This window comes from Halichoeres trimaculatus, unplaced genomic scaffold, assembly GCF_033239565.1.
Source record: "Halichoeres trimaculatus isolate MK-OKI-2021-1 unplaced genomic scaffold, fHalTri1.1 fHalTri1_scaffold_16, whole genome shotgun sequence".
Lineage (NCBI taxonomy): Eukaryota > Metazoa > Chordata > Actinopteri > Labriformes > Labridae > Halichoeres > Halichoeres trimaculatus.
This window is the reverse complement of record NW_027437194.1, coordinates 15,733,923-15,747,835: the sequence shown is the minus strand read 5'-3', so window position 1 is coordinate 15,747,835 and position 13,913 is coordinate 15,733,923. Positions and strand designations below refer to the sequence as shown.

At 39.9% G+C, this 13,913-nt stretch overlaps 1 protein-coding gene across 1 annotated transcript; it reads right to left on the bottom strand.

Annotated features, from left to right (window-relative positions):
- Positions 1-320: 320 nt before the first annotated feature.
- On the bottom strand, positions 321-11,461 carry fbxw2 (F-box and WD repeat domain containing 2). Its single transcript, XM_074689795.1, has 8 exons — positions 11,182-11,461; positions 7,812-8,104; positions 5,691-5,913; positions 5,401-5,595; positions 4,122-4,255; positions 3,928-4,014; positions 3,671-3,840; positions 321-3,342 (listed from the first exon to the last, which is right to left on the bottom strand). The coding sequence occupies exons 2-8, from the start codon at positions 8,076-8,078 to the stop codon at positions 3,054-3,056; spliced, it is 1,365 nt and encodes a 454-aa protein (XP_074545896.1). The 5' UTR covers positions 8,079-8,104; positions 11,182-11,461; the 3' UTR covers positions 321-3,053.
- Positions 11,462-13,913: the final 2,452 nt, after the last annotated feature.

Here is a 13,913-nt window from a genome sequence, read left to right as displayed (position 1 = left end):
CACAGGATAAGCTGTTTGTACAGTATGAACTGAGTTCACAAAAATTTCTGGCAAAAAGTTGTCTCAAAAATTTTATGTAGTGTTGAATATAAAATCTGCTCTCCATTTATTAGCTTTAAAAAAAAAAACAAAAAAAACCACACACCTTAATAGGACTCATATTTTCATGACAGTGGGTGAAAGTGCTCATGGGAAACAGAGTCCTAAAACACTAGCTTTCCCAAACAGACCTCACACCGTCTTGAAATATTGTTTACTTCAAACCAAAATGTCCAGGGAAGGTAACATGAGCTCAAATTTAAAAAAAAAAAAAAAAAACATGAGACAAACTGAGAGAAAGTTGGTGCATTTTCTGTTTTTATTGAAAGACTGCTGTAATGAGCTGATTGTGGACTGATGCAGGTGACCAAAGAGCTGTTACGGTGCAGTAGACGTGTGTGAGAAATAACAGTGTGCAGTAGCTCAATGCAATCCTCTCTGAAGAGACACATCAACACAAGCTTCATGTCCTGTTTCACATAGTCACTTTATGTACACATCACGTTTCAGTTTGAAGTTTGGGCCAAGTGCAGGGAGAGTATATTGTTCAGACAGAATACATTTTACTGGTGTTTACACCTACACTAGGAAAAGTCTGTCTCTGTGAAGTACAGCTTGTAAAAAAAACTCACATTTTATCCATGAGGTTTGGTGCATGTGTCAATCTGTGCTGCCTAAAGGAAGACATCAGAGAAGATTCTGGAAAAGCACTCCATCATGTTTAGGTTGCAATAGCAGATTTTTGTTTTTACCAATTTTCCACCTCAAACAACAAATTCAGACACTTCTGCCCATAACCATTTTCTGAGTCCTTCCCTCACTGTGATGAACTGAGTCCCCTAGAAAAATAAACCTGATGTTTCACACAGTCAATGATTCATAAAAGCAACTAACTGAGCGAGTCAGGTCAGGTAGATAACTATAAAATTACAGACATCCTGGACTGTTAGAGCACAGTAAATATGAAAAACATCAAAATAAGAGTTACAATGCAGTCGTCATCTCGCTGCCATGTGCCAGGGAATTCTAGTTTGTAACATCAAACCAACTGAAAAGGCACATCACATGTTCTCAAGCCCACGTTTAAACCAGACACCCCATAAAAAAGCAGATTCTGTGATTACAAGAAACTCACTAAGATTGACATTGTTCACAACAATGTGCCAGACCATCTCTCTGTGTCAGCACTCAGTACACAGCTCTGAGTGGACTATCTGAAAAAACTCACAGTCCCTTAAAAAGGATATCTGTTTTTAAACCTGGGGCCCTTCTAATACATTTTAGGGTCCAAATAACTGATAGAAATCACATTTGAACATTTCCAGTAGATTTCTCCTGCCAGCAGCAGTCAAACAGAGTCAAACAGGCTGTCATGGTTAAAAATGAAGGCTGTGATTGTACAAAAGGATTAACCAGTGAAGCAAAAGTATCCAGAGCTCCCCCTGCTGACTGCCTGCAGTAAAGCTCATATAGCCCTCCTCATCCATGTTAATAGACTGGACATGGGTCAAATTCTAAAATACAGACCAAATAAATATTTGTCAGAAATGGAGCCTGTCATAATAGTTCTGATCATGTTGTTATCTGACAAGTTTACTTTCAATGAGTTATTTGATGCTATGCCAAGGCCACGACACTATGATGAGGCTCCCATGGCACAGTGTGCACCAAATTATCAAAGTAGAGGAGGGAGGATAAAAAAAGACCACTGAATGCAAAATCTATCAGTGCAGAGGAATGGGTATTTTAGCTTTTCTGTCTTCATCGGGGTAGATGTAGACACATTCATCTTTTAATATCTGTGAACAGGGCGAACACAGCTAATAAAAGCACATCTTTAAGAAACTGGTATATCTTACTCTTAATTATGTTGTACATAGAGAAATTGACTTTTTAAGTGTTGTATCACTTTCTTCAAACAAATCAGACTCTTCAAACAAAAACAGTGATTTATTTTTCAGATTGTAGACATTTCAGGTTAACTAATCTACCCCAAGAGTGTGTTTGAGCTTGTTTTCAGGTGAATTTCGGAGGATTCATTCATTCATTTTCTGAACCGCCTATCCTGTTCAGGGCTGCGGGTGCCTGGAGCCTAAATTTTGGAGGATTTTTTAAAATAAAGTAACCAATGCCTGTTTGAGTTGGTGTGCCTGAAACATTCCCCTCTCTGATGTGGAGCTGTGTCTCTGTAGAGATCTTTTCTGTACTGTTCGACACAAAGAACAACAATTCGAGGCTGTTAGGGACAAAAACAAGAACTTCTAGTGTACACACTCTGATCCATCAAGGATTACGTTGCAGATATGACAGCCTGTTTACCTGCTGCAGGATGAGAAAACCCAACAGATAAAGCAGACCTTTTTGATTTTTCTACCAGTCAGATGTTTAGACCTCAAAATGAGTTAAACTGTAGCTCTAGGTTGAAAATGTTCCAGTAGTCCCCTTTAACGTTTGGTTCTGACATCATAGGAGACGTCCTCCATTATTTACAGTATCTGTATTTAAGGCGACTCATCTCTTCTTCAGTTGTTTTTGCACATCTGCTCAGTCACCGCCCAGCATTGTGCATGTTGAAGCTACAGCACAGGTGACACAGCTTTACCTGAAGAGTAAAGGTCAGAGGACAGTGTTGACTCGTGGTTAGCTGGGAGTGTTTTAAGGCACAATGCTGGAGCGAGCAGAGAGCAGATCTGACAGAAACACTTTGTCTTCAGGTTTCCTACAGGAAAGTTTTTATGGACATATGGACATGTTTTTAGTAGGCGCTGATACACGTTGGTTTTCAAAAAGTCTGTTTCCTGTCTTTGTCCGCGCTCAGAAGACTGCTCAGAGGTTCACAGCGACAGTTTCAGCGTCTTTCTCAGTCTGTGAAGTCTCCTGTGTGTGTGTGCGTGTGTGTGAAGAGGAGGGCTGTAAGCAGAGGAAGAAACAGATAAAAACAAAATGCTTTGGTCCATGCATGATGTATCTTGGCTGTTGGGAGCACCAGTGACGGTGGCTCGTGTCCTCGTCTTCTATCCGTTCTCCCTCCAAAGGACTAAGTGAATGCTATGGTCGGGCATGCTGGTGGCAAACACCAGTCCAGAGTCATTGTCCCCGTCCAGCCCGTTCAGCCAGGACGTCACCCCAGCCAGGAAGCTGGAGCCTCGTTTGGACTTTCTGTAGGCAGGCAGAGGCCAGCGTCCTGTGATGATCTCAGTCCTAAGATCCATTACATACAGAAAGTGGTTATCGAAGAGGAGAGCGAAGACCTCGCCGAAGCTGAGCAGGGACAGGTTCGCTGGGTCCTGTGTTTTAATCACCCTAAGAGAATTCAAAAACAGAACACAGGAAAAAGTGAGATGATGGATTAATATAGATTAAAACTTATTTTTGACCATATGGTTAGAGGTGAGGATATGAGCAGTGTCAGGTCGTCTGCAATCATCTTAAAATGTGTGGGAGATGACAGTCACCATGAGGTTACATTTCAAAGCTACTGATTGGCTAAATGTCAAAGAGGCTTTATTGTGGACAGTATTATTTTGGCCTCAGGTGAACATACGAGAATGTGCTGTTCTGACCCCAGCTGTAGAGAGCTGACTTTAAATTTACCACAGAGAGCCCTGTTCTGTCAGGTGTATTATCTCACCTGAGAATCTCAAAGCTGGCGAAGTCCCACTGATAGACCCCGAGGTCAGAGCTGCAGACGATGTAGCGTCCGTCAAACTGCAGACGAGGCTGCAAACTGATGCTGCGATCCTCCGACACCGACAGAGTCTTCAGACACTTACAGTTTATCTCTCTGCCTAAAGGCCAGACCTGCAGAGGAAATAAAGTGAGTGCCATCTCGTGGACTCTTCCAGTACTACAACACTAAGATTAAAGTGCAGGTGAGAGGAGCTTTACCTTTATTTCATACTTATCAGCACTTAGGAGGATGTGATCACCAGGACTGTGCACCATGGACTCAACCTCACTCTTCTGCAGGATCACCTGAGTGGAGATTACAGATACACACGGTCAGTTCACCCAACAGCTGGAAAAGTAGTTAAATGAAATAAAAGAACCAAAATAACAGGACTCTGCTTTTATGATCTTACCTTGGTGACCCACTCGGTGTGTCCAGTCAGAGTGTTGAGACACGCTCCAGCAGACAGAGCCCACACCTTCACAGAGAAGTCTGCAGAGCCACTGACCAGCAGGTCCAGCTCGTCGTTATAGTCCACACTGAAAACTAACAACACACACACACACAAGCACACATTCAAAACAATGAAAAAAGCAGGGCAGTCATTTTAACGCGTGAATTAGATTAATTAATTACACTGCAAATTAACGCATTATAAAAATTAACGCAGATTAATCTGGATCCTAAAACCGAGGGGCGTTCAAAGACGCACTTATTTTCAAATGTCTGGCATTTACAAACCGTTTGTCCTACTTGGAAAAAGTGGTGTTCTCGTCAGATTTTTCAAATTTCCGACAGTCCCTGAATGTATCACACGTGACGTCTGCAACATGCTTTAAACCGGGGGAGAAGCGAGCATGATTTTTGGGGGACTGCCGTCCACATCTTGTTTATTCACACGTCCTTTTGAAAATCTGCAGAAAATCAACTGTTTGCTCTAGCTCAGTTCTGTAAAAAAAAACAGATAATTCCACACTCTTTACTGCCTTAAACAAGCCCTGAATTATCGATATTTGTCCTGTATTTACATCTAAAGAATTCTTTGAAAATTTGCTTCCATCTTCCTGGTGTCATGTTTCAGCTAGGGGCTGCTCTGCACCAATGAGCAACAGTTTGTGTGTTCAGAGCATGTAAAACTGAAAATACTTCACTTTTCTTTGATCCAAGACTTGAATAAAGTGTTTTGTACATAGTTCCTCACAGTTTTTAGCCTTTAGCCCTGGTTCTCCTGACCTAATAGAAGTATAAAAGTTCATATTGCAGTGAAAATTGAGTCCACATCGAGTAAAAATGTGACAGAAGCAAAAACCGTCCTAAAAATCAAATGGGCTTATCTTAGGTGCAGGACTGTAGATTGTGTAAAGACAGAACCATAAAACTTTTTTTATGTGTTCCTTATGCCTCAGGGTACCTAAAAATGTGTTGTATATATTCCAACCTTATTTTTAAATGTTTTTTTAATGTCTTTAAATGTAATTTTAATGTCCTGGAATTCAAATTCTTTATTTTGGGACCTTAAGCAGATATGAGATTAAAATGTGATTAATTAGATTAATTAATTACAAATCCTGTAATTAATTAGATTAATTTTTTTAATCGCCTGACAGCACTAATTAAAACTAATCCAAGAATTGTTCACCCGTTTTTGAGTTTCTCAAACTAAAACAGATAAACGCTTAGTATGAACCAACCTGCTCCTGTGTGGCCCCTGAACTGCTGGATTTTAGCACCAGTGCTCCACTCCCAGCATGCAATGGTGTTGTCAAAGGAGCCAGTCACTAATTTCTGTTCATCAAACTTCACTGTGGCGCAGGTGTGTGTCTGGATCCCATAAATGCACTGCCCTGTGCGCACATCCCATAATTTAGCAGAGAGGTCATCAGATCCTGGAAAGAGAGGAGACATCCACGTGAACACAGATCGCTTACCACATTACACAGGTTACACATGTTTACACGTTTGTGTGCAGGGCTGATCATACCTGTGCAGAGCAGTCCATCCTTGTAGTAGAGTGCATAGACTCGAGCACTGTGTCCGATGAGGGAGGACGTCTCAAAGGCCTCCTGGTCCTTCAGCTGCATCATCCTCAGTCTGGCCTTCAGGTAGACCCCCTTCCAGTGAGTCGCGTCCTGGACGGACTCATCGATCCTCCAGCCAAGCTCCCTACACACTCCCTGCCAAACCTCGGTGCACGAGCTGATCACCTGTGGAGAGAAGGATGCTTCAAATCTTTACAGTGCAAGTGTTCACTAAAAAATGTGAGCAGGTTTACAGAATCATGGTCTCTGGACTTTTCTCTGGGCTTTTAAAAATCTCCAGACTGATAAGCTTTACGGAAATGTGGGGGGTTTTTTAACCTGTAATCTTAAAATTTCTGTTCAATTGATTCCTGCCTTATGCTTAATTCAGCATTAAGAGAAGTTCCCACTGCAATACCCTTCTTTTTTATCAGACTCATACAGACCCTTTAGTAAAGATATGAGCCTGATGCAGTCTGCAATTTTTTTTATTTCTGGAATTTTCCAGATCTTTTTTTCCAAGATTTCTGTTGCTCTGTTCTTTTCTGTTTACCTACGTCCTGCTCAGATTTATGGAGGCTGAGCTGGCATTTAGATTTTGATTTTGCCAGGACTTTTGCCAGGCTCATTTATATTCATTTTAATAGAGGACACTTTTTTTCTGACTGGCTTTAAAGATGGACTACTGATTGTAACATGGAGGGGGCAAACGTTGGGCCTTGACGTAATTTGGTTGAGGAAAGGTTGAAGTGAGGAACTAATAATATAAATAAGAGTAAAATCACAGCATGCTTTGACTTTGGACTGTTAAGTTAACAGTCCAAGTTTTTTCAAACACTCGCACATCCCCAATATCCTCCTATGAGGAGTAAGGTCCAGTTGTATCAGGTAGACCTTACACAGCTACCTTTTCGTTTTGTAAGTGAAAACATTCAAGTGACACAGATACATTACAGAAGTTAGACGCCTTGAATACACCAGATACATCTCCAGTCCAGCTCTGCTCTATTGCATGTTAACTCATTCATTAATCCACTGTGTGTTCAGTCTGGCAAGCTGCATGACTGACAGACAGCTGGAGTCACAGACCAAGAAGGTCCCATTGATAAGTCTCTCTTCATTTATGTTTGGCTGCAACACCTCAAACTTGTCGACTCCTGGTCTGGCTCTGCTCATAATGTCCATTTATTATTGTAGTCAAGCTAAATACAATTTGGTCTGGACACATTTTGTTTCCATGCACAACTTCCTGTTCTGTTCGATCTTCCCTACGTTGAATTTATGAACCACAGCCAAAGGGGAAACATCCGGTGTAGGTTGCTTTTCAAGGAAAATCCGCATGAGTCTAGCTGCAGCATTAAAAAAACCTGTTTACAGCCTGGTTCAAAATACAGCTTGAGGCTAAAACACCAATTTCTGGATTGGCACTCAGTGTATGAGGGGGGGATTGTTTTCTAACTTAACAGTTTAGAAGATATTAGGATCATCTGATGTCACATGACTGACGGTTGCCCTATACTTGACACAAAGGAGGCTCAAAGCCTGCGTTTTATCCAATGTGGCTGCGTCCACAGATTGGCTTCATTCCACTGTATCAGGAGACAGATGGGTGACGTTGCAGGAAATACATTCATATTTTATACAAATACAATCTATGGTCACAGCTCTGTTGTGCGAGAAAAAGTAGGATGGCTGCGTATTACCTGCCATCTGCTGGACCCGCCATATAGCCAGACTGCAACACCTGTCTGGTGCTGTGATGGGGACGCATCTGTTGTATTATAGTCGTAAAACAATGCAACAATGATGTTTGATTCTGTCATTTTGTTATTTTTTTGTTTACTTGTAGTTTCTGGGTCTTGTTTTGAAACCTGAGCAGTGCTAGGAAAAAAACTGAGATGGCTCACTCTTCATCTCCAGAAAACGTTGGGATGCTTACATCATCGAAAACCCTTTCAATTATAAAACCAGCTAACTATTGTTGATTCAATTTTCCCAAAAATAATGCTCCATCAACTCTCATGAAGAAACAGATCTCTGCAAACACCAGGGAAGGTCCAACCTCCACGGAGCCAAGCGAGTACCTTATTCCACTGTTTGCAGACGAGGCAGCAGGTGAGCAGGGTCTCAGGGTCGAGCCAGCGCAGCAGGTAGAAGGCCAGCTCCAGAGGTAGGAGGCGCAGGAAGTCCCGTTTGAGCAGCGTTTCCAGCCCATTGGACAGGTGACGCAGCTGTACGGCACCACTAAGGGAGATGAGCTGGTCCAGAGACTGGTTCCTCTGCTGGTCATTCAGAGTAAGGAAAGTGGCGGAGACTGACTCCAGCCACCCCTCAAAGGCCGCCTTCTCCATGGGCACATGAGAGCGACCTGCAACACCTGCAGGAGAGAGGCAGGGTTTGGATTCAGCATGTTTAGTATACAGAAGATTACATAAGGAGAAATCACTCGAGGCACATCATGTAAACATAACAGCAGCAGCCACAGGCCTTAACAAACAGCGAGTTCAACCCAAAAGAAGAAGTGTCAGAGAAACACAAAAACAGTGAGAGTCACTGAGAAAACTGGGACTTCCATAACTTTCCCATCATCAGAGCTGACAGAGCTGACTATCATAGCTCCTTTTTAATCCCTCAAACTAATTTCTTACCCTGACTCATTCCTGAGCCTTGACAGCTATAGACGTAATATTCCAGCAAAGGGCTGTCAGGATGCAGAGCAGTATGAAGACAACAAAAAATGAAAGTGAGAGCATCATACTGACAAGCTAATAGATAGGCTAAAACTACTGGCAGAGTTTCATGATCAAGACAACTGATTGGCAGGGGCGTATTTAGTCGGGGCCCTCCATGTCCTTGTAACTCATCTTCCTCAGAGCTAGACTGGTTCCCTGGGTCCACTGTCTCTTTCCGAGAATCAAGGCACGATACAGTGCTAATCTTGTACATGGTAACTTAACACAACTAAATGCATTTCCTCAAGTTCTGTACTTTAGTTTGATTTTGAAAAAAGTGAATACATAATTTAGTCCACTTTGTCCTGGATTTGAAATCTTTTATGGTCAATTGACAGCTTATTTGTCCCACAGTGGTGAATTTACAGAGTAACAGTAACAAACAAATAAGTATGTAGTGAAAAACATTACAATACGTAAATACTGAAAAAAATAATTTAGTAAAGAAAAAAATATGTAAATATCAAGCGCAACATAAAACTAGAAAAAAAATCTACTGAAAGAGGTGAGATTTACAGTTACTATACTTTGTGGTGCTATTATTTTAAAGTTAATGTATTTTTATTTGACCCCCTGTACAGTGAGTTATGTATCCAAAAAATAGATTTTGTACAATCATGTTTATCACCAACTCAAAGAGTTTGATTTTGAGAAAATTATCCTGTTTCCTGGGCTAGATAAAGTCCTTAAAATCCTAAAAGTCTTATATGTTTATCTCGGATCTCAGAGCAACATTGTTTTTATTTCCGACTTGGTTGAAAATTAGAAAAAAAATCTGCAAAAAAGTGCTTTTTCCCTCTTTCTTCCTGAATCCCATTTTCAGATGTGTTGTAACATGGAATAGCCCATTGAATAAGAAGGGAGGGGGAGTACCCAAAACCATCATTAAAGATTAAGTCTTTTGATGTATTTTGAAGCATGTGAAGTAAGATTTAGAAAAAAAGAAATGCTTTCAATTGAAGACAACTTCATAAATCAGTTTTTAAGAGATGCTTTGGGGGCCCCTGGGAATCTTGGGGCCCCAGGCAACTGCCTGTGTTTGCCCAATTGTAGCTATGCCCCTGCTGATTGGTCAATGAGCAGAGTTTCTGACAAACCTTATCCAGAACAAAACCAGAACAAAACCACCTTCACAGTAACAAAAACTCTGAGTCCACAGTAGCTTTCACACTCAGACTCTCAGCACTGTTACTGCCCTGGCTCTCTGCTGTTCCTGTCCAAGTTTTATCACATTGTCACATACTGCCACTGAGCCTGTTCAAAAACACGCACATTAAGTTGGTTGGTCACCTTAAATTAACCCTGGGTATGAGTGTCAGACTGGTTGTCTGTCTCCATATGTAAGCCATGATTTACCCTGCCCAATGACAGCTGGATCAAGTTCCTTTTATCATTAAAAGAAAAACAAACTAACTAAAACTGTTTGTATTACATAGCGTACTATGATTCTCTTTTCACATGCATATTTTGACTTAGCACAAAAAGTACGGCAATTTGTGTTTGGTAGATGAGTTCTCTGTTGTAACAATGCTTTTGGCAATACATCTTATGCTATTGAAAAGCCATTTTATTTGCCTGATTACTAAATGTCTCCACGTTTGTAAACAGCATGCATTTGAGGCATGAGCATCAGAGCTGATTCTGATGTTGACTCTTGTTTTGAGCTTCTGGTAACCCCATGTGCTAACAATCAGGTGCCTTCAACATAATATTGTCACAATATATCAGCCATTGGAAAACTGTAGTTGTTATCAACCACTTATGCACAGTTGTTCTGTTTTATCTTCTAGTCTATACGTACTGCTGCTTCATCTTTTGATCTGCCTCCTTTACTGCACACTACATATCGCACCTTGCACCTGACTCATGTTATACCTCATATCACGGTTTACATCTCCCTGGAGTGAACTTGTTGCAATTTCATCATATCATGCCATGTCACTTTCAGTCCTCACTGAAACCTCATCCTGTCACTAACAGCATAACATGTCCTAACTGCCCAGTATGGTTCTATCTGTGCCTTAGATGAAGAGCTGTATAAACGTATTCAAATCTAGTTTTGCTGCAACAAAAGAATGTGTCCTTTCAAGGATCATTGCTGCCTTATCTTATCCTCCTTATTGTAGTGATCTCCCAGAACAAAATTAAAAACATTAGTTCACAAATTAATCGATGTCAGTATTTACTAATAATTCTCTGTTTCCTCCACCCAGTATGTGTGATATTTTCAGCTTATATCGTGAATAATGCAAACATTTTTTCAGAAAGATCAACCTTCACAGCTGATTAACAGAAAGCTGCATTAACAAGCAGAATGTTTTAAGGTTTCACAGTTTGAAGATTTAAGATGAGACATTAAGTTGGTTTATTAATGATTCAGCAATAATTACCTGTGCCCCTATCTGTCACAAAAGGCTTCAGACAGCTTACACAGCTTTCCCTTAGCTGAAGTAAACTACACTGACTTTACGGGTGGCTCATGACACGTCTCATTTTAACCAATAGTAACACTGAAGGTTTATTTGTAACGAACTGCAGTATCTGCACCTTTCAGTCAAAGTTAGCCACCTGGCTAGTTAGCAACTTTTGAGCAAGCGTTAGCAGAGTAACAATACTAAAATATTACAGAATGTTAGCTATGGTTAACACATGCAGTAACAAATAACGGTATCTCCTAGTGAGTATATTAACATCCAACTGTAAAGCCAGAATGTGCACCCACCTGAGAGTTGCAGGGAGTTTCTTTATCGCCTCTGAGTTAGTTCACATAGCGGAGTTAGCCGCATCAAGCTAACCTGTCAGCGAGCAACTTAAAAGGATTGTCAAAGTAACCTAGCCTCGTAGCTAACGTTAGCTCAGTAACATGGTGACAGAACTCAAATCACATTATGTTTCTAACGGAGGAGTCTTCTTCTCATTTCTACAGTAATATAATAGATGGATGGCAGCTTGTGACAGCATGAAAACCAGAACATAATAGAAACGCTATCCCTGCCCAGAAGCTAATTATGCCCTCTGCACTGCCTTACAGGAGGCACCACACGAGCTTACGCTGCCAGGAAAAACAGGTATGTGAAGTAAAAACCTTAAGAAAATTATGCTAAATATATATTTATTTATGTGCATATTTTTTTTCAACAGAAGTATTATTTAGTTTGTTTTTTAGTGACATTGGTGAGCTCACTTAATAAAATCTTTTCTGCCTGTTAAACAAAGCTGAGGTCACATATAACATAAAGGCCCTGAGACAGTAACTTCCGGTGTCGCGTACAATGTGGAGCGGTGTGAAATATGTGACCAGAGCCAGCTCGTTCATGTCCGTCTCTTGTCGGCGGTACGGAGTCGATCGCAATTTGTGTATTGATTTCAGTTAGTTTTTATTTTTCCCTGGCGTTTTGCATTTTTCAGAGGTAACGCGGACGTGGACAAAATAAACATATAATGGCATGAAACGTGTCAAGCAGCCTATATAGTAGAAGGAATGTGATGATAATTTCCACCAGAGGGCAAAATTATCACGAATATAGGAAAAACTTCTTGCATATCATTTTGATGTTTCAATGTGAAATGAAGTCTGGACGTCAGCATGAAATCAGAAGATTCAGACCTTCACAATATTTACCCCTATGATTTAACTGATGATGAATTGATGGATAAGTCATTCGCAAAAACACGTGCAAAGTTCTGTCTAGTGTTTTCAGGATGTTTTTCATTTTAATTTTGTTTGGGTTCACAGTAATTACAAATAAAAAAATCTGAAGAGTCTGAACTTTACTTTTTCCCCCTGTATTTTAATTTGATAAACTGCAGGAAGAGTTGGAAAGTGCATTTAAATACACAAGCAGATTTGCTTGCTAACCGTATAAGGCTATGAGGTATGAAGAACCTACCTTAGGGTGAAAATAAAGAAATGTAAAAAAAATATATATATTTTTTTTTTGACAGATTGTTGAGACTGCTTTTAACAAAAAAAAGTCCCTCACTCCTTTAGATTTGCACTCCACACTTATCTGTTACTGATAATAGAAGAACTTCTGAAGGACAGAACATCAGATCTGCTGCAACAGTTCAATTTCTGCAGTTTAGCATGAATCATCCTGGATTTAACTCAGTTTACCTTCATCCTACTGTAATCACAGGAAGAAAACATACCATAGAATGTGTGACTCAGTTCTGATTCAGTTTGACTCAGCTGTCACTTATACTGCAAAAAATACTGCATCTGCTGACTTCTGTAACCTAAACCTAAACAATGTTAGTCATCAGTACTTAATGGCTTTTTTTTCCTGAAACTAGCTTTATAAGAAGTGCACACGATTATCAATGCATGATTATCCATCACTGGTTGTGAATATTTTTTCATTGGCAGATAAACATTTTTGAAGTCACAGGACAAAAAATATTAACCTTCATTTGATGTACTTAAAAAAAAAAAAAAAAAAAAAAAAAAAAGAAAAGAAATGCCCTCAAAATTTTCTACATCATTTTTGTACTTGAAGGTCTTACACATCTAAGATCGCGTATGAAAAATTTGTCACATCTATTTTCACATATGTAAGTGTCGCACATTTATTACTGAAAGTGAAAACGTAAACATTTTTAATTACTATAAAAATTTTGGAACTTCCTTAATTCTTTATACATCTCATCATTGCAAATGTTAATTATGTGCATCAACTGCTGTGCATGAATATTTTACCCAGCTAGCGTTGACATGAATTTTTTTTTTTTTACATCTATTTCTGTACATTTTTTTCAACATGAAAGTAAGGGTTTCTGCTTCTCAAGATACACACAAAATATTTTATTCATCCATGAATAGCTACACATGAAATTTTATTGTTGTTTTCTTGAACCATGCAAATAATCACATTTCCTATGATGTAATAAATCTTAAATTCATTTATTGCATATTGTGGTTTTAGCACTTTTTGCTAGTTTTTAATAAATTTAGATGTATTTTTGCCAGCTTGTACATACATCAGCAGACAGGTATAAGGATTTATAGTTTGTTATCTCTAACACAGGCCTTGGGGGTTTTAGAGAAAATTCAGAGGACAGAAGACGCTTAGATCAGCAGATAATTCCTTTTGCTTTCTGGACCACCTGTTTCTCTCAGTGGAGGTCAGTCCACTCGGCTCAGATTATTAAACTTTCACATTAAAGTTCACCCCTTCTCCCCTCCTACTGATTCTAATCTAGTTTATTGTGATCATTTGCAGTTCCTGTTTATGACACACAGTTATTGGCGTGAATCTTTTGGCTGTGGGGTGTCAGGTACAGCTGGTGTGTGTAGGAGGGGGTGTCAGGCTTACCCTGACCCTAACCCTAACAGACTAAGTGATTGATGCCTGGCTACTAAGCTCCCCTATAAAGAACTGCTAATGCTGCTGGAGACTCAGATGAGCTGGGAGGGAAAACCTGGACTGGATTCACAATGCCAGAGTAATGCTT